Source organism: Arachis ipaensis, chromosome B9, assembly GCF_059453495.1.
Source record: "Arachis ipaensis isolate K30076 ecotype BB chromosome B9, ASM5945349v1, whole genome shotgun sequence".
NCBI lineage: Eukaryota > Viridiplantae > Streptophyta > Magnoliopsida > Fabales > Fabaceae > Arachis > Arachis ipaensis.
In genome coordinates this window covers 104,933,450-104,952,189 of record NC_142444.1, presented here as the reverse complement: position 1 = coordinate 104,952,189, position 18,740 = coordinate 104,933,450, and the positions used below count along the sequence as shown (strand labels likewise).

The 18,740-nt window shown below is 35.8% G+C and overlaps 1 protein-coding gene and 1 pseudogene across 1 annotated transcript; one reads left to right on the top strand and one right to left on the bottom strand.

The window, feature by feature from the left end:
• LOC148545756 (uncharacterized) overlaps positions 1–18,740 on the top strand; it is a 171,655-nt pseudogene that overhangs the window by 96,109 nt on the left and 56,806 nt on the right.
• On the bottom strand, positions 12,375–16,833 carry SD3 (import inner membrane translocase subunit). Its single transcript, XM_016321006.3, has 7 exons — positions 16,499–16,833; positions 16,270–16,397; positions 14,895–15,073; positions 14,690–14,738; positions 13,868–13,987; positions 13,433–13,620; positions 12,375–12,828 (listed from the first exon to the last, which is right to left on the bottom strand). Exons 1-6 carry the CDS (start codon positions 16,659–16,661, stop codon positions 13,447–13,449), a joined length of 813 nt encoding a protein of 270 aa, XP_016176492.1. The 5' UTR covers positions 16,662–16,833; the 3' UTR covers positions 12,375–12,828; positions 13,433–13,446.

Here is an 18,740-nt window from a genome sequence, read left to right as displayed (position 1 = left end):
CAAAGGATCCCTAGCCTGATATTCTCCATTGACTTGTGAAGTCACAGTCTAAAAATTGCTAAAGATAATGATATCATTTGCTCTGATTTCACGAGCTAAAGCTAACTTTGCAGGTAAAGCTTTAGACTCAGCCTGATTGATTGAAATAAGAAAGTCAAATTTAACAAAGGCTTTAATCACAGTGTCTTTTTCTTTAGTTAAGATAAGACCAGCTCCTCCATTTTTAACATTTGAAACCCCATCCACGTAGACTTCCCATCTTGCCACATCGGTAATTGGGTGTGTCATGTCAGCTAGAAAATCCACTATCGCTTGAACCATAATAGAAGAGTGAGGTTCACAATAAATACAAATTGGAAAAGTTCAATCGACCAACTTACCATTCGACTTGCCAAATTTGGCTTTTGCGATACCTTCTCAATCGGTTGGTCAATTCGCAAAATAATTAAGTAACTTTGGAAATATTCCTGCAACTGACTTCCCGACGTGAATAATGCAAACACCAATTTTTCTAATTTGGAGTATTTCATTTTAGATCCTTGAAGGACTTTACTAATGAAATAAATAGGTCATTGTTGTTTACTTTCGTCTTCTAAACCAAAGCAAAAGCTACTATTTCTTCAGTTACTAACAAATAAAGATACAAAGGCTTCCCTAGAACTGGTTTCGCGAGGACAAGAATAGCTGATAACACATTTTTAAAATATTGGAAAGCTATTTCACATTCCTCTGTCCAAACAAAATCCACACATTTCTTCATTAAATTAAAAATGGATTTGCCATTTCGGCAGAAGTGATGACAAGTCATCTTAGGCAAGTTTCACAAGCCTTTTTCATTAGTTTTTACTTGATTTTCATGCATTCTTAGGCAATAAGTAAGTGTTTGGATGAGAAATTCATGGTTGTCTTGATTCAATCAAACATTACTAATTTTATGAATTTTCATGATATTTATGCAAGAATTGATTAGTATTATGAAAGATGCAAAATCTTGTAATTATGCCAAGGCTTTGATGAGTTTGTTTGGTTGATGATAGGAAGAAAGAAGCAAAAAAAGAGCAAGGAAGAAGAGAAGGAGCGGCCAACGTTCGCCCATCAACGTTGGCCCATCAACGTTGAAGGCAACGTTTTGGAAAAAGAAAACATGGGTGCCAACGTTGGAGGGAACGCTGGTGAACCAACGTTACCTCCAACGTCATTGAAAATATTCAATTCTGGAGCTAAAGGATTTTCGGGCGACGCGTACGCGTCAATGATGCATACGCGTGAAAGAAGAAAATTTTTAAATACACGCGCAAGCGTGAGTCACGCGCACGCGTGGAATGGCAAAATTGACCATCCATGCGTACGCGTGGGTCATGCGTACGTGTCACCAAACTAACGTTGGAGGTCCAACGTTGCCCCAAACGTTGCCTCCAACGTCCGCGATAAGAAGCTCAGAATTTGGAATTGAGAAACTTGAATCGACGCGCATGCATCTGTGACGCATACACGTGGAAGGAAAAAATGGCAATGCACACGTAAGAGTGGTGTACGCGCACGCGTGAATGGACAAAAACACAGCTTTCACGCGTACGCATGGTGCACGCGTATGAGTGGGTAGAAGATCGTTGGCACTCTAACGTTGAGTCAAACGCCAATGACAGCAACCAGAACCCAAATTTTTAAAGGGACGTTTGACTCAAAGTTTGCCCAAAAACGTTTACTCCAACTTTAATACCAGAAAGACACAATTGGCACACTTCTCTCCTCAATTGCATTAGGCGCCAATCCAATCAATCCCTGCTTCAATTAAGACAAAGGCCCACATCCAAATACTTGATCCAATTGAAGATGGGAAGAGGGTTATAAATAGAAGAATTGTTGAAGATTGAAACAGCTCTGGGAGGCCCTGAGGGGGCTCTGGGAGTTCGGACCCAGATTTCATTTTCTGCACTTTTTTTTTAGTTTCTGTTTTCTGCACTTTTCTTTCTCTGTAATTTGAATTGAGCTATGATGTACTAAACTCCTTTTTATTGGGTTAGGGAGCTCTATTGTAATTCAATGGATCAATAGTAATTTTCATTTTCTTCTTCTTTCTTTTCTCTTGATTTTTGTTAGAAAGCTTTCGATCTTAATTCAATTGGATAGTTGTCTTGACAGAGAAGCTATCTATAATTGGAATTCTTCGGATCCTTGAGAGAGGGATGAAGACTTCATGCTAGAATTGCTTTCTCACATTGGATTAGATTGGGGGTTGGATGGATATTGTGACATTTAATCCTACCAATACTTTGATCTATGAATTTGTGTGGTATAATCAATGACCGAACTTCAACTCTTCCCATGAGCAATTAAATCAAGACATTAAGCAATTGTTCATGCTTAGAGAGATTGGTGAGCCAAGACATTGGAATTCAATCATCTAAGATTGCCAAGCAATGTCAATGAATGCATTTATTGAGGAAGAGATGAAAATGATTTGATCCAAAGAGTTCAATATCTCCTAAAACCCTATGAATCCCCTACTCTGATCTTACCCATTCTCATTATATTCTGCTTCTTTAATTTCATGCTTAACCCCCATTCCCATTTAATTTATTGCTATTTAAGCTTCTGTCATTTGATTTCTCGCAATTTAATTACTGTCATTTAATTTCTTTCAATTTATGTTTCCCACCAATTTTTCTTTCCGCAATCCTGATTCAATTCTGAGTTCTCTCAACTAGAACAATTCTCCAATTAACATTGATCAACCAACCAATCCCTGTGGGATTCGACCTCACTCTACAGTGAGTTTTTACTTGATGACAATCCGGTGCACTTGCCGGAGAAAAATTGTTGAGAGAATTTTCGAGTGAATCAAGTTTATGGCGCCGTTGCCGAGGATTGGTTTTGTATTGACAACTACTAAATTGGAGGATAACTAGATTGAGTATTTTTCTTTTCTTTTGTTAATTAGTTTTTGATTCAGTTTGTTAGTGATATTTTCTGTAATTTGAGTTGGTTCTCTGTGTTCATTTACTTGTTAGAACACTAACCATTAGCTGTTTGTGATATTGCTCACTAAAAATCTCTCAATTATGACAATGGAGATTCCAATGTCTTTTGGTGATTATTGTTTAAGACAGAGCCTTTTGCAAAAAAGAAAGGAGCACCCATCATCTTTTGACCAATCGAATTTCATGGGAAACCTTCCACCATCATAGGATGATTCATGTTATTATGCTCATGGTGGGTGGGAGTATCAAGAACATGAAATTGGGTACTTCCCAGAGCCACACAATGGACCATATTTTGGTGAAATTGATCACTACTCAAGTTGTGGCTGGGAAGATCACAATCAAAGAGATTTCACTCATTCATACCCCATTCATCAAAAGCCATTACCTCTTAATTATCCAACCTCACCTCCTAGTTTTACATGTCCAAATTCTTCATCATTTGAGTATGCCTCAACACAAAAATCTTTCCCAAACTCATACAATTCATTTCACAGTCCACAAAATTCATTCTCATACCCACAAGAGTCGTACCACTTTCAGAACACACAACCACAAAACAACGAATTCCATTCACAAACCTATCTTAGCCAACCATCACAACCTACACAACCTCCCTTAGATACACTTTCTAGGATTGAACTCCTCCTTGAAAAAATGATAAAGATAAAGGAAGAGGAGAAAATAGCAGATAGGGAGTATGAAAAAAAATTGAGACAAACAGCACAACCCTCTTCTAAAGAACAAGTCATTGAAAAGTTGAGATCATTGGAAGAGACCACTTCACTCTCTCCAGAAACTGAGGAGTTCATTCAATGGTCCAGAGCATTGACAGAAAAGCAAGCCATCGCCTTCAGAAACATGGAAGCAAATTTAAACCATATAGCAAAATACTTTGAAGGAGAGCTTAGCAAGAAGGATGAGGACCAAATGGTGGTTACAGGGGAGAAATCAGAAGAACAAGAAAAGGAGGCACCCATACCAAGTGAGATTCCTATGAAGAAGGAGGTTGTGAGAGTATACAAGTGATAAGCTTGGGAATTCTTTGTGTGGTTCGGAATCAATCAAAACAAGCATCAATTCGTCGGTATCATAGTCCAAACCAACAATTAATTCCCAAGATCAAATGATAAATTCAATACAAAACATATAAACCGAGAGTACTTAAACCTCGGGTCGTTCTCCCTAGGAATGCAAATGGAGCACTATTAACTTTTGGTTGTGAAGATGGCAAAAAGGGGTTTTGAAATCAAGAGATGAAATATTGAAAGAACTAAGCAATGAAAGAACTAAGAGATGAGCAAAATTGTAATTCATGCAAGTAAAGGGGAGGTAAGGTCAAAACTAGTGAAAATGCTATAAATGCAATAAAAGCCTTGACTTGGGAATGAAGATCCAAGCAATCCTATCATCGCCATAACCACAACTATGGTAATTATGATGAGTCAGACTCGCCTAGTTAACCCCAACTATCGAGGAGTAAGTCAAGCAAGTATAATTGACCTTAATCCATAAGTCCTAGCTAACTTACCAAACTAGTTGATAAAAGGCTAGCGTCAATGGAGACAAGAGTCAACTAACTACCCAAGAATTACTACTAAATGTCGGACATTATGCCTCTAGTATCCTAGGAACTCAAACCTCAAGCCAAGGTGTAAAAAATCTACTTAAAACTTAAAGTTGGCATTTTCACAAACACCTTGTGTGCATAAAAGTAAAGCATGGAAAATTGCAAAGTAAAATGGAAAACTATAACCACCTATCAACAAAATCAGACATAAACAAGTAATCAAACATAAAGGAGGCAAGAAACATAAAATTCATTGACCAAAACTTCAAGAAACACAAAATTGCAAATATGAACAAGTAACTTGAACCAAAAGGAAATGAAAGTAAAGACAATGTAATTAAAAAGGAAATTGAGAGTACTTACAATTAAAGATGATCAAAATCCAAAATTAAGCTTCTATAAAATGCTACAGGAAAACTACATAAACTCTAGGAGAGCTCTCTACTCTACACTACTCCTACTCCTAATACTATGAAAAACTATGTAAAAATTAAGTCTAAGTCCTAATGCCTTCATATGTGTTGACTCTCCCCTCATATAGCACTCCAAAACAGCATTCCAACCTTCCAAAATGGGCCAAGAGGCCTCCAAATTCGCGCAGCACATGTTTCATTAATGCAATCACGTGCAGGGACCTGTGCGGACACACAGACATGTGCGTCCGCACACGCGGCTGAAAATTGACCTGTTCCTATGCACAGGTACTCGTGCGCACGCACACTTTGCTGTGTGTTCTTTCCTTGTTTTCTTCATGTTTCCTCCCTTGTACATGCTTTCTTCCACTTTTGGTCATCCCTTCTTGCCTCTAAGGCCTGAAGTCACTCACAAACCATATCACGGCATCGAATGACACAAAAGTGGAATAAAAAATCACTAATCTAAGCATTAAAACGCATGTTTTCACATTTAGAATTAAATTAGGGATCAAACACAAAAGTATGCTATTTTGATGCTTAATTGTGGGTTCATATGCTAGAATCCATTCAAATCAAGCCAAAATATATCGGAAAATATGGACTCATCAACAAGCCCAAAGCACCATACCCACAGAGGCTACTAGGAGTGACAAAGGAACATGCAAACTCACTCCCAAATGACTCAATGCAACATCATGTAGAAGAAAGGGAGGAAACCAACCAAGAGATCCCACACTCCAATGAAACAGAGAGTTGCATAGAGGGTCAGTTCATTGAACCACCAATTCAAGAAGCTCTTAATGAAGAAGATGCTCCAATCATCCAACAATATCCAAGTTCTAAGATCAAAGATGTGAAGGCAGTAATTACAAGCACCAAAATGAGGATTGTGACCAAGAAACAAAGGATCATATCCATAAAAAAAGGAAGGTCAAAGAACAATCCAACTGCTGATCCAATAAGCAAGTTCACTCAAGCCAATCACAAAAGAATGCTTGCTGGGAAGAAGCACTCAAAGCAAGGAGCATTAACTGGTCCCTTTTTCTACTTGAGGTCATTCCTCTTAACAAATTGGAAGAAAAGGAAGAAATTCATGAACAAAGTGTCAAGCTAATGACATTAAAAGAGCGCTTGTTGGGAGGTAACCCAACCAAGAGGTAGTTTCCTTTTCCTAGTAAATTCAATAAAAGAGTTAAGTAGATTATCTGTATTGCAAGGATCTAAGTTTGGTGTTCCACACCAAAACAATCCAAGGGTGAATGTGTAATTCTAAGTTTGGTGTTCCACCAAAGAATTCATTAAAGAACACATTGTAACCATCAGCATGACTAGTCATCAGCTCCAAACAATCAGAAAAAACTACTTGACTATTGTTTAGTTTCTAGTTCAGAATTTATTTTCTAGTTTATAGTTGTTTTCTAGTTCATAGTTTACTTTCTTAATAAAAATTACTTGATGTTTCATGCATGTATTTATTCTGCTGCATATAGAAGTAGGCAATGAACTAAGTTTGGTGTTTCCACACCAACTTAGGTTTAGAGAATCACAAGCATACATGCATGCTAACTATCTCTCAAGTGCTTGGGGAACAAGCAACTTTCAATATCTCTTGTAGGAAGTCATTTAATCTCTTGGAAGGAAAGATACATCATCATGTGGATGAACAAAGGAAGGACATGAAATCCAACAATGATGATGACACAGAGGAAACAAATGGACTACAAGAGGTTGTATTGTTCTTTGACTGACTTTAGCTTAAATATGCTAATTGAAAGTGCAAATGTCCCCTGTTGATTAGTGTCCTATTAGATTTATTTACTGTCTGTTTTCATGCTATTGTGGCTTGCTAGTCTAAGTGCTTGATTCACTTTCATCTTACTTGAATTATATGCTTTGTTCTTCATGCTTGAATAAAAGAAAAATTACTGTGAAACAGAGAAAGAGTAAAAGCCTGGTTTAATATGAGACAGAATAAGGTTATGTGGTGGTATGTACTGGTTCATTAGTTGATTTATGAATAAGGTTAGAGGTTGGCATGACTTTGTAATATGAACTTGAGTTACATTTCATGAGGCTTGACAAATGAAAGAGGTCCATAATAAAAGAAAGAAAATACAAGAAAAAAAAAAGAAACAAAAAGGAATAAACAAGGGTGGGCACCAATGGCTTGAGATTTGGATATATGCCTGTGATGTTCTTGTACAAAGATAAGCTTCGATAACTAGGTTCTAAGGGGTGCTTCATTACCTGGAAACTTTGGTTAACTAACTCGGGATTGCCAACTGAAAGTCTACCATCAAGAGCTACTTTGAGACAAAACATTTAGTGACCCAAAGAGGTGTTGGGCATCAAGTTCCAAAGAACAAAATAAGCTAAATGCCTGTGATGTGTGTGTGCTAAAGAAAGGCTTGAGCAAGTAAGCCCATAGGGGTATTTCAACACCTAGCATCTTGAACCAACTGGGGCGGAAATGCTGGCTGAAAGCTTACTCTAAAAAGCTGTCTTACCACATAGCATTGAGCCCCAGCTAAGCGATAAGTCTCAAACAAAAGAAAAAGAGCAAGAAAAACAAAGGACCAAGCAATAACAAGTCTCATTTTTTGTGTAATCCAAGCAGGGATCCAGAGGAATGTTATACCTCAGCCACAAAATAAGAATCATTAAGACACCATGCATGAAAACCCCATTAACCAGCATGCAGTGTCTGCCAATAAAGAGCTTATACTTCCCTCTGTTTTCATTCATTTTCCTTATGCTTTACTGCTTGCTTGGGGATAAGCAAGATTTAAGTTTGGTGTTGTGATGACAAATCATCTTAGGCTAGTTTCACAAGCCTTTTTCATTAGTTTTTACTTGGTTTTCATGCATTCTTAGGCAATAAGTAAGTGTTTGGATGAGAAATTCATGGTTGTCTTGATTCAATCAAACATTGCTAATTTTATGCATTTTAATGAGATTTATGCAAGGATTGATTAGTATTATGAAAGATGCAAAATCTTGTGATTATGCCAAGCCTTTGATGAGTTTGTTTGGTTGATGATAGGAAGAAAGAAGCAGAAAAAGAGCAAGGAAGAAGAGAAGGAGCGGCCAACGTTCGCCCATCAACGTTGGCCCATCAACGTTGAACCCAACGTTTTGGAAAAAGAAAACATGGGTGCCAACGTTGGAGGGAACGCTGGTGAACCAACGTTACCTCCAACGTCATTGAAAATATTCAATTCTGGAGCTAAAGGATTTTTGGGCGACGCGTACGCGTCAATGATGCGTACGCGTCAATGATGCGTACGCGTGAAAGAAGAAAATTTTTAAATACACGCGCAAGCGTGAGTCACGCGCACGCGTGGGTCACGCGAATGTGTCACCAAACGAACGTTGGAGGTCCAACGTTGCCTCAAACGTTGCCTCCAACGTCCGCGATGAAAAGCTCAGAATTTGGAATTGAGAAACTTGAATCGACGCGCACGCGTTTGTGACACGTACGCGTGGAAGGGAAAAATGGCAATGCACGCGTAAGCGTGGTGTATGCGCACGCGTGAATGGGCAAAAACACAGCCTTCACGCGTACGCGTGGGTAGAAGAACGTTGGCACTCTAACGTTGAGTCAAACGCCAATGACAGCAACCAGAACCCAAATTTTTAAAGGGACGTTTGACTCAACGTTTGCCCAAAAATGTTTACTCCAACTTTAATACCAGAAAGACACAATTGACACACTCTTCTCCTCAATTGCATTAGGCGCCAATCCAATCAATCCCTGCTTCAGTCAAGACAAAGGCCCGCATCCAAATACTTGATCCAATTGAAGATGGGAAGAGGGTTATAAATAGAAGAATTGTTGAAGATTGAAACAGCTCTGGGAGGCCCTGAGGGGGCTCTGGGAGTTCGGACCCAGATTTCATTTTCTGCACTTTTCTTTTAGTTTCTGTTTTCTGCAATTTTCTTTCTCTATAATTTGAATTGAGCTATGATGTACTAAACCCCTTTTCATTGGGTTAGGGAGCTCTATTGTAATTCAATGGATCAATAGTAGTTTTCATCTTCTTCTTCTTTCTTTTCTCTTGATTTTTGTTAGAAAGCTTTCGATCTTAATTCAATTGGATAGTTGTCTTGACAGAGAAGCTATCCATAATTGGAATTCTTCGGATCCTTGAGAGAGGGATGAAGAATTCATGCTAGAATTGCTTTCTCACATTGGATTAGATTGGGGGTTGGATGCATATTGTGACATTTAATCCTAGCAATACTTTGATCTATGAATTTGTGTGGTATAATCAGTGACCGAACTTCAACTCTTCCCATGAGCAATTAAATCAAGACATTGGGCAATTTTTCATGCTTAGAGAGATTGGTGAGCCAAGACATTGGGATCCAATCATCTAAGATTGCCAAACAATGTCAATGAATGCATTGATTGAGGAAGAGATGAAAATGATTTGATCTAGAGAGTTCAATATCTCCTAAAACCCAATGAATCACCTACTTTGATCTTACCCGTTCTCATTATATTCTGCTTCTTTAATTTCATGCTTAATCCCCATTCTCATTTAATTTCTTGCAATTTAAGCTTCTGTCATTTGATTTCCCGCAATTTAATTTCTGTCATTTAATTTCTTGCAATTTAAGTTTCCCGCCAATTTTACTTTATGCAATCCCAATTCAATTCTAATTTCGCTCAACTAGAACAATTCTCCAATTAACATTGATCAACCAACCAATCCCTGTGGGATTCGACCTCACTCTACAGTGAGTTTTTACTTGACGACAATCCGGTGCACTTGTCGGAAGAAAATTGTTGAGAGACAGTTTTCGAGTGAATCAAGAAGCTTCTGAAAACATTGACAAAGCGGTAAACCAACTTGTGAACCTCTAAACCACTTTGAGATTGTGAGGATTGACATGTCTAGTATAGCCTGACATTTTTTAAGATTAGCTTCAATACCTCTTTGAGTTATCATAAAGCCAAGAAATTGACCTCCCCAAACCCCGAAAGCGCATTTATCTCGGTTTAGTCTCATTTGGTAAAGTCGGAGGCACTCAAAGATCTCTTCCAAATCAACGATCAAGTCGAAATCTTTGCTAAACTTTATCATCAATGTAGACTTCCATATTCCTTCTTATCTGCCGCTTAAACACCTTGGCCATCAATCTTTGATGAGTGGCTGGCCCCTGTATTTTTCAAACCAAATGGCATTACAATATAACAATATATCCCTTCCAGAGTAATGAAAGCAATTTTATCCTCATCTAGTGGATGCATTGGTAGTTGATTGTAACCACTATAAGCATCTAGCAAGCTTAGTAGCCAATATCTCGAGGCAAAATCAATCATGTTATCAATGTTAGATAATGGAAAACAATCATTAGGATAGGCTTTATTTAAATCCATATAATCTAGACATATTCGCTATTTTTCCATTGGATTTTTTTACCATTACAACATTCGATAACTATGTTGAATAAGTTAATTCTCTAATAAATCTAGTATCAAATAGCCTTTGGACTTGATTCTTGACCTTGATAGCTCATTCTGGGAATATCTTTCGACATCTCTGCACAACCAGCTTAACCGTAGATCAATAGCAAGCTGATGGGATATAAATGAAAGATCTATACCTGGCATATCAGATGGTACCAATGCAAACATATCTACGTTACCTCTCAAGAAGTTCTGCAATTTTGACTTCAGAGAGAAAGAGACGATACAGTTAATCATGGTGTAGTTATCAACATTATCTCTAATCTGGAACTTCTCCAAATTTCCATTAGGTTTTGGTCTCAGGTTCTCTTGAATTCGGGAGTCCAAATCCACCAGGAAGACTCTAGTGGCTTCCTTAGCTTTATCTCTCAAGGTAAAACTCATCTTGTACAATTTAAAGTAGATGCCTTGTCTCCTCTGATAGTAGCAACTCGACCTTCTGTTGTCAAAAATTTCATTACTGTAAATTTTCTTGAAATAAAAGCACATAGATCATTAATGCTCTTCCCTCTGAAGATCACATTATATGTCGTAAGTCTTTAAGAACTACAAACTCAGCCTGGACGAACATCAGCACCTTTCCCTGTTGTGAGAAAAAGATCAACCACCCCAATCGACTTGATAACATGATCATCTAAACCAACTAATCCTGAGAGATGTGGCTTTAGGTGTTGATCTTTTAAGCCCAAAGCATCCTAAGCATTTCGAAAAAGTAGATTTGAATATGTTCCAATGTCAATCAAAATCCTCTTAACAATTCTATTTTCCAACTTTTCTATGATCACTAATGGCGCATCATCATCTAATGTGGCGTATTGAAAATCTTCAGCTGTGAACTGCACAATGAAGAAGTTTTCCACTTTAAGGATTTTCAAGCTGACGGCCTTAATATCTTCCTTGACTACATTCCTAGACTTTGCTAAGCCATTTTTCCCCACAACCATATTCACCACGACCTAAGCAGTGTCATCTTGAGGCTTTGTGGTCTGGCCCATTATAACATGTTCACGAGAATCCCTATGCCTTTTAAAACTTTCACTCCTTAATAGAGTTCTCCTTTTAGACTGGCCAAATGTGATGCAGTTCGTGATCTCCTTCCGGTTTCACGATGGCTCTCTTCAGGCTGAGGAGACACTCTTTTGTCCGTCCGAGGTGAGTAGGAACGGTGACAATCATCCTCGTGATGTCGCCCATAGCCTTGGTCAAAAGTTCTTCTTTCACGACTATCTCAATGACCTCTCGTTGAATGACTTTGGGATCGTGATTGTCCAGACCACTTCGCAAGTTGGGGCACATCTCTTGCATATCATGGTCTTCTCTTAATCCAACAAAATGCCAACCATGTGTTTTGGTTTTCACGCCAACCAAACCCAGAAGGACTTTGATCTTGATGTTCCCTATCCTTGGGATCAGAAGTAACGTCAGCATATCCATCCTCTCCAACTTTCTTTCCTTGTGGGATGTTATTGGTTGGATGGTTAATTGTAGTTTGACATCACAATCACTCATGGTCCCAACACGTTAGGATCTTCAGACCGCACCAAATGTTCAGACTATCTAGTAGTAGTAGTTTCGAGTTCAAAAGTTAGTAGGGATCCCAATCCAAATCACGTTGATAACTACGTCGAGAGGACAACATGCAAAATACTCCAATACCTAAATCAGTAAGACTCCTCAGGTGATAGTTAATAACGTACATCATTTTCTCGTGTAGCCGTTTTCCAACTTTAATTCCATGATTCAGTAATGTCTTAGGTTATTGCCTTTTGTGACTTTTATTATTCTTCCACTAAGGTTTGCTAAACTTATAACATCGTATACTCGGTTATTCGATATTAATGAATGATTAGCCTTGTCCATAACAATATCAATAGTTGTTGGTCTGTTAGAAATCCACTCAAACATTCCCATTTTGAAATAGGCAACCAATATCAACCTCAAATATTCCATATCCAATTTTTCTTTTTCTTTTTTTTCTTTTTTTCCTGTTTGGACTACAGACACCTACTTATTCATCTCTAAAAAATTAGCATGGTACACCAGCAACTCAATGGACTTTTGACAACAAGGTATATGAAAAACTGAAAAAATAACAAATAAGTACATGGCACTCCCAATTGCCATCAAGGACAACGCAATTTCTCTGGGTCATCAAAACTAAGATCCCTGTCCATAACTCTTTCCTCATATCTGCAGGTTCTAAATGAAAGAAAAAAACATTACTGAACCTGAGTTTGGGGATCCAGTTTCTCATCTTATTTGCGACTCTTTAATTGTCTATCCTTCTTTCCACTTTATCCCTTAAGGAACTTGAACTGGCTAAGGTGGTCAATATGCTGATCGCTGAATCGTGCAGCCTCCAGTAAAGGACCAAAGATCGAATACCTGCATTGAGCGCTTTATGCAATTAGAATTCTTATTGTTCTAGTTCTGTTTAAATGTAAATCACAAGAACTGGATATTTTGTCTATTTAAAGAGAATTACACAGTAAAACTAGAAAAAAAAAAAACGACGGGGAGGTCAGACTGGCCATATCAATTAGATGACAGTATAGTGTGTTATAAAAGAACGTACAGAGACAAAAAAAAAACACAAGTATCAACCACAGCAACATTCATAAACTAGCTAGTGTAAGCAAGAGTTTAGTTGTATAGTTGGGCCAATCATGAAGGACAAGAATGTAATGTAACAAACATAAGATATTGTGTGCGACAACAGCTATCATTTGCAAGTTGCAGCAGGTAAACTAACTAAATGCACATATGGAACAAATTAACGAAAGGAAATTAAGACTGTGACTTCCGTCTTTTCTCTAATTTTCCCCCCCATCTATCCATTTTTATTGTGTGTTCCAGGTGAAACAGGAGAACAGTACGGCAGTGCTATATCTAAAATCTGCAAAGAACTGCAATCTTAGTATAAAAAAGAAGCATGCTAACTATCTAGAATCAATAGACTGAGTAATCAGGCAATGGTGCAGAGAGAAACCTTTCTCTTCTAAGCTACTTGTTTGCATTGTAAGCTGGAATATATGACTCCAGCATTATTTGTGCTTGAGAAGGTGCTCTAATTTCGACAATCAAATACATGAACTTCCATTCTTTATCGACTGTATCTTTGAACATCTCAGCAAAGACTTTTCCATGTCCATTCGGACCCCGGATATAGAAATTAACCTGTAACCAAATAGAAAATATTTGTGAGAACTGAGGATCATATTACGGACAAAATAGATATGGTGCTAAATAAGTATCTTGATATCTTCCAACTTTTCTCTCTTTTTCTTTTCATCTTTATGTCCCTCTCCACCAAAATTTTTTTAATGAGTTATTGATACCAGAGATCTATGCAAATAGCCCTCATAAAGTTTCGTAGTCATCTAGAAATTTTAGAAATAAATTGACCAAATGCCAATAACTTTACCTCTACATGCTCAGCACCTTCTTCATCAGTCCATACTCTGTTAGGAATTCTTTGGCGAGCAGCACGGTTTCTACTCTCCTGACCGTAGCCCGTAATTGGGGATCCAATCCTCACCCTAATCTGGTACATGGCAAATCCAGTGAAAGTAAAAAAAAGACCAGTAGAGAATTTGCTACTATTTATCATTCAAAATTTAACTTCAAAGGTATCCTTTGATTAGCCTGGTATGTGCAAATTTTAACTAAACTTGGCATTTGCAATAATTACTACACAGAATAAAATGCATGTGCTGAATTAAGTGTCTGTCAAAAATGTGGAAGGAATCATTCTTCAATTAAGTGTCAAGGGTCATTAATTTAGAACCTTTTGTATACACAGGTTTGGTAAATAACTAAATATAGCATATACAAGTCCTTCACCAAGTCCCGAACACATCAACAACACCTTTACTCTGTATATATATAAGGGTTTTGACTGATTAGATAGGTATATATGACCAAGATTCTATGTTTATAAATTCCAGATTTTCAACCATCTGATTATACAGCATCAAGGAAAAACCTGTTAAACATAAAATTAGACATCTTAAAAGCAAGATCTTCTTGGATTCCATGAGCTAAGAAACCTTACTATATAGAAATATTTCAGTTGCCAATATATGGCTCCAACAAATGGTGATTTACCGAACTATAAGCTTCTTATTGTGTCCAACTAACAAAATCTTGAGTCCTGATTTTTGTATTGGTTCTTTGGCATCAAAATGCATTTTGATATTCACAAAAGTTGATATGGAAGAAAGGAAAGAAATTTTTTTCCATTCACCTGACTGTCATCTTGAATTCTTTTGAGAGCCTTGTTATAGATCTTATACCTGTTATCAAGTTAGGGGAAAAATATTGAAGAAAATTAATTAGATAGATTCAACGTGACTGCAGATGAGATACATTGGAAGGCCAACATTCAGACAAAAATACCTTAAATTATGGTCTTACATAACATAGACTCAGCAAAAAGATTAGACACGTACTCCTTTGGTTCAAATATAAGTTCCTTGAAAACGGCGTATCCTGCGGCAGCTGCAATCCCAAGCCCAGCAAGAATGATGACACTGTAGGATGCACCCTCCACAAATGTCACTGGCTTCTCCGGAATATTATATGTTGGAGCACTATACGGATCTTCAACATTTGTTATCTCCTTTTTGGTCTATAAAAAAAGGGAAATGATAAATATATCTATATTATGGTCCTTAATATTACTGTGTATTGCATGTTCGGGAACTCCCTTTTTACCCATCGAAAAGTTGTTTTAAAAATTTTCACCTTGTTTAGGTGATTCGGCGAAAACAGCTTAAGAAGCTTTATTTCCCCCAATTTTAAGCTGATTTAAGCATACACATGGAACAAAAAGCTAAAATTTGAGCAGAGCTTTTTGTATAGTATACACATTATTGTGATTTTACCTGACTTACCTCCAGTATCAAAGCAAACATTATATAATATACAAATAATTACTCCATACACTTTTAGTTACATTGAAACTTTTTATTTTTGTACAATACCAGAAAAAAAATTAATGTTAAAAATCATTCAACCAAAGCAACCAAACATTATGAATTCTCTCATAACCAACTATACAGGAGAAAAAAATGATTATTTAATAAAACAATCATTGAAATAAGATTAATCATTAAGCTTTACCACAGCAAAGAAGGCATAAGATACAGCCATTTCATGATACTGTACAAAACAAAAAAGTAAAACACTTAAGATCAATTGAGTCTAGCCATGGGTTAAACGTTGTTGGTAATTAAATTAATTTGTCAAAGTTCTGAAATTGATGACATGAGCTGGAAGTTCTTCAAATTGTGGATAAAGCTTGCTGCCTTTAACAAGTCAAATTGAAAACCAAGTTAAAAACCTATAGTCAACCAAAATCACCACCTAACTTCACACTTAGTGATTAAGGAAATTAGCAAATCAAGCCTATAAATAGGCATCATATTTAAAGATACCATTCAATTGAAGTTCATAAGTTAATGGACTTAGTTGAGAGTCTTCACTTCCTCGCTATTATGAGAGTATAATAGAGGGTAAAGATATTGCTTATTATTGTAGTGTTGTTCTTCTTCCTAGTATATTATGTTATTGTTGAGAGAAATTATACTAAGATATGTTGTATTGTTTATTGAGGTGTCTATATGAGTAACTGATCATGGCAAATTAATTGTTGGATGTTAAACTTACAAATGTCATTGCCAAAGAAGCACTAATGCAGAATAAAGTGAAAAATTAAAACATCGTTAAATAATAAATTATTGAAACCTACTACGTCCCTAACCTTTCAAACAAGTGAATAAATAAATCAATAAAATTTAAAATAAAAAAGCTCTACATTCAAACCTCATCAGTATTTCGCCTTGTTCTTCTTCCTGATTCATCTGATGCTTTGGAAGACATTGACCTAGCAAAGGAAGAAGCAATGGAGGTTGATTTAGCATGGTCCTCTCGGATTCTAATTCCGGATTCTCCTGCAAAAAGAAAAGAAAAGCATTGATTGATAACAGAAACATTAAGTATTCAGCAAAACAAAAAGGCATAATTGAGTTCTAGGGTTTTAACGTGGTGGCACCTAGGAACCGCAGGAAAGCAAGGGTTCCGGCGGCGCGGCGAGTGATGACGCCGCGCGCTCCCGGGGGCGGCGGGGGAGCAGCGGCGGGGAGGAGCTTGTTGGTAGGTCGGGAAGCATTGTGGGCCCAGGACGAACGGTTGGAGCAGATCCTGCGAAACATCATACTTGGTCGGAGGTTGCGGCGGAGAGAGAGAGACGGAAGGAGACTCTCCTCGACTTCACAGTGTGTTATGTTGTTCGTGAAAAGGAAAGGAAGAAAGGGTTTCAAGAGGGTTTGGAAGTTGGGAGGTTGGACTTTTATCACTTGTTCCAAAACGGCACCGGGTCGCTGATTTAATTTTTTAAGATAGAACCGATCAAACTATTGGTTTACTAATTTATTGGTTAAATTGATAAGTTACTGATTGAATTAGTAAAACCGATTATGTAAATAAAATATAAAATAGTTAAAACTCTAAAATTAAAATTTAAAATATATATTCTAACTAATATATTAAATACAATTAAATTTCAATAAATTATAATTTATTTATTATTAAATAAATATATAAAATTTTATTATTTTTTATGATAAAGATTCTTTAAAAATTATTTTTATATCAAAGTATTTTTATATTTATTATATTGTTATATATTATATGTATTTATTAAAAAATAATATTAATAAATATCATATAATCATAAAAAAAATAATTATATTGTAATCAATAAAAATATTTCATATTTTATATTAATACATATTTAAAAATATTTATATTAATAATTATGAATAATTAAAAATATAATTAGTTCAAATAGAATTGAATATAAAATTAAAATAATATCTAAAAAATTATTGTGCGATTTTACTATATAATTAATAATTAGCATATGAAATAACAAAAAATAACATAACTTAGTTGTAAGAGGACCATGTAGTACAAGGAGGATTCAATTTTAAATTACATTTTCATCAATTTTAAAATTTTTTCTTGAGCGGTTTAGTTGGACCAGTTTTTCACCAATATTTATTAATTTTGACCGATTTTCACCGACTTGATCAATTCTTCCCAGATCTTAAATGGTCTTTAGACTATACTAGACCAATTAGAGTCTAATTTACTGATTTTTCAGTCAAAACGGTCGGTTCGATCCGTTTTTATAACTATGGTACCAACTATTGTTATTCAATAAAAAACTATAATTATTTCCATTTATCTCGTTTAACTTTGAGATTTAATTTTTTTAAATCTATATTAATATTCTTTGGAGTAAATTATTATTTTTATCTATAAATTTAAAATGCTGATAAATTTACTTACGAAAAAATAAAACTGGTTTTAGATTAAAAAAAATAAATTTCAGTTGACAAAATTATGATACTCTTAAAAATTATCGAAATTTTTTAAACTACCTCTACTAACTTACTCAACTCCACTTCCAATCTCCAATTTTTCACCATCATCATTCCAATCTCTAATTATTTTTCATCATTACTAAATTCTTTTCTCATCGAACTCTCATTCTCAGCTACTAACATTTAATTTGTTGTCACCACCACAAGCTTATCTTCGATAATGTTCAGTAAATCAAATAAATTCACATTCTATAATCATCATCATTTCATGAAAAAATACATCAGTAGTTATGTAAAGTAGAATCTATAGTGATATTATTTGTTATATGATAAATTTATATTCTTCAAAAGTATATTGAAGTATTTAATGAAATTAATAAAAAAACATGGGCAATATAAATTCCAATGATATTCATCCTCCACTAAAAAAACTAAACTATATGATCAAAGCTTGGAGGTTTGTGTGTGTAAATGTGTTTTCCTTTTTTGATTTTTTTCAATCTGAATCTCAATTAGAAATTAGATAGTTGTCTTAATTCTCTTTACTTTATCACTCAAAAATATTTTTTTTACCAAAAAATTTTACAGTGGTCACATAACATTCTATTCACCATAAATAAAAAATATAGACCTTTTATAAATAGGGGTTGTGTTTGATAAAAAAAATAATTAAAATAAAAATGATAGCATTGATTCATTAATATTTTTTAAGAATGATTCTTACATGAAAAGACATTGAATAATAAGAAAAAGAAAGATGAAAAAGGTGAGAGAGAAATAGTAATGAGGTTGGAAAAGGAAGAATCGAAGGAAAGTAGAAGGAGAGAACTTTATAATGACAATAGTGCATGTATGTATGAAATATTTTGGAGAGTGTGATGGTGGTGATGGCAATAAAGAGAAAGA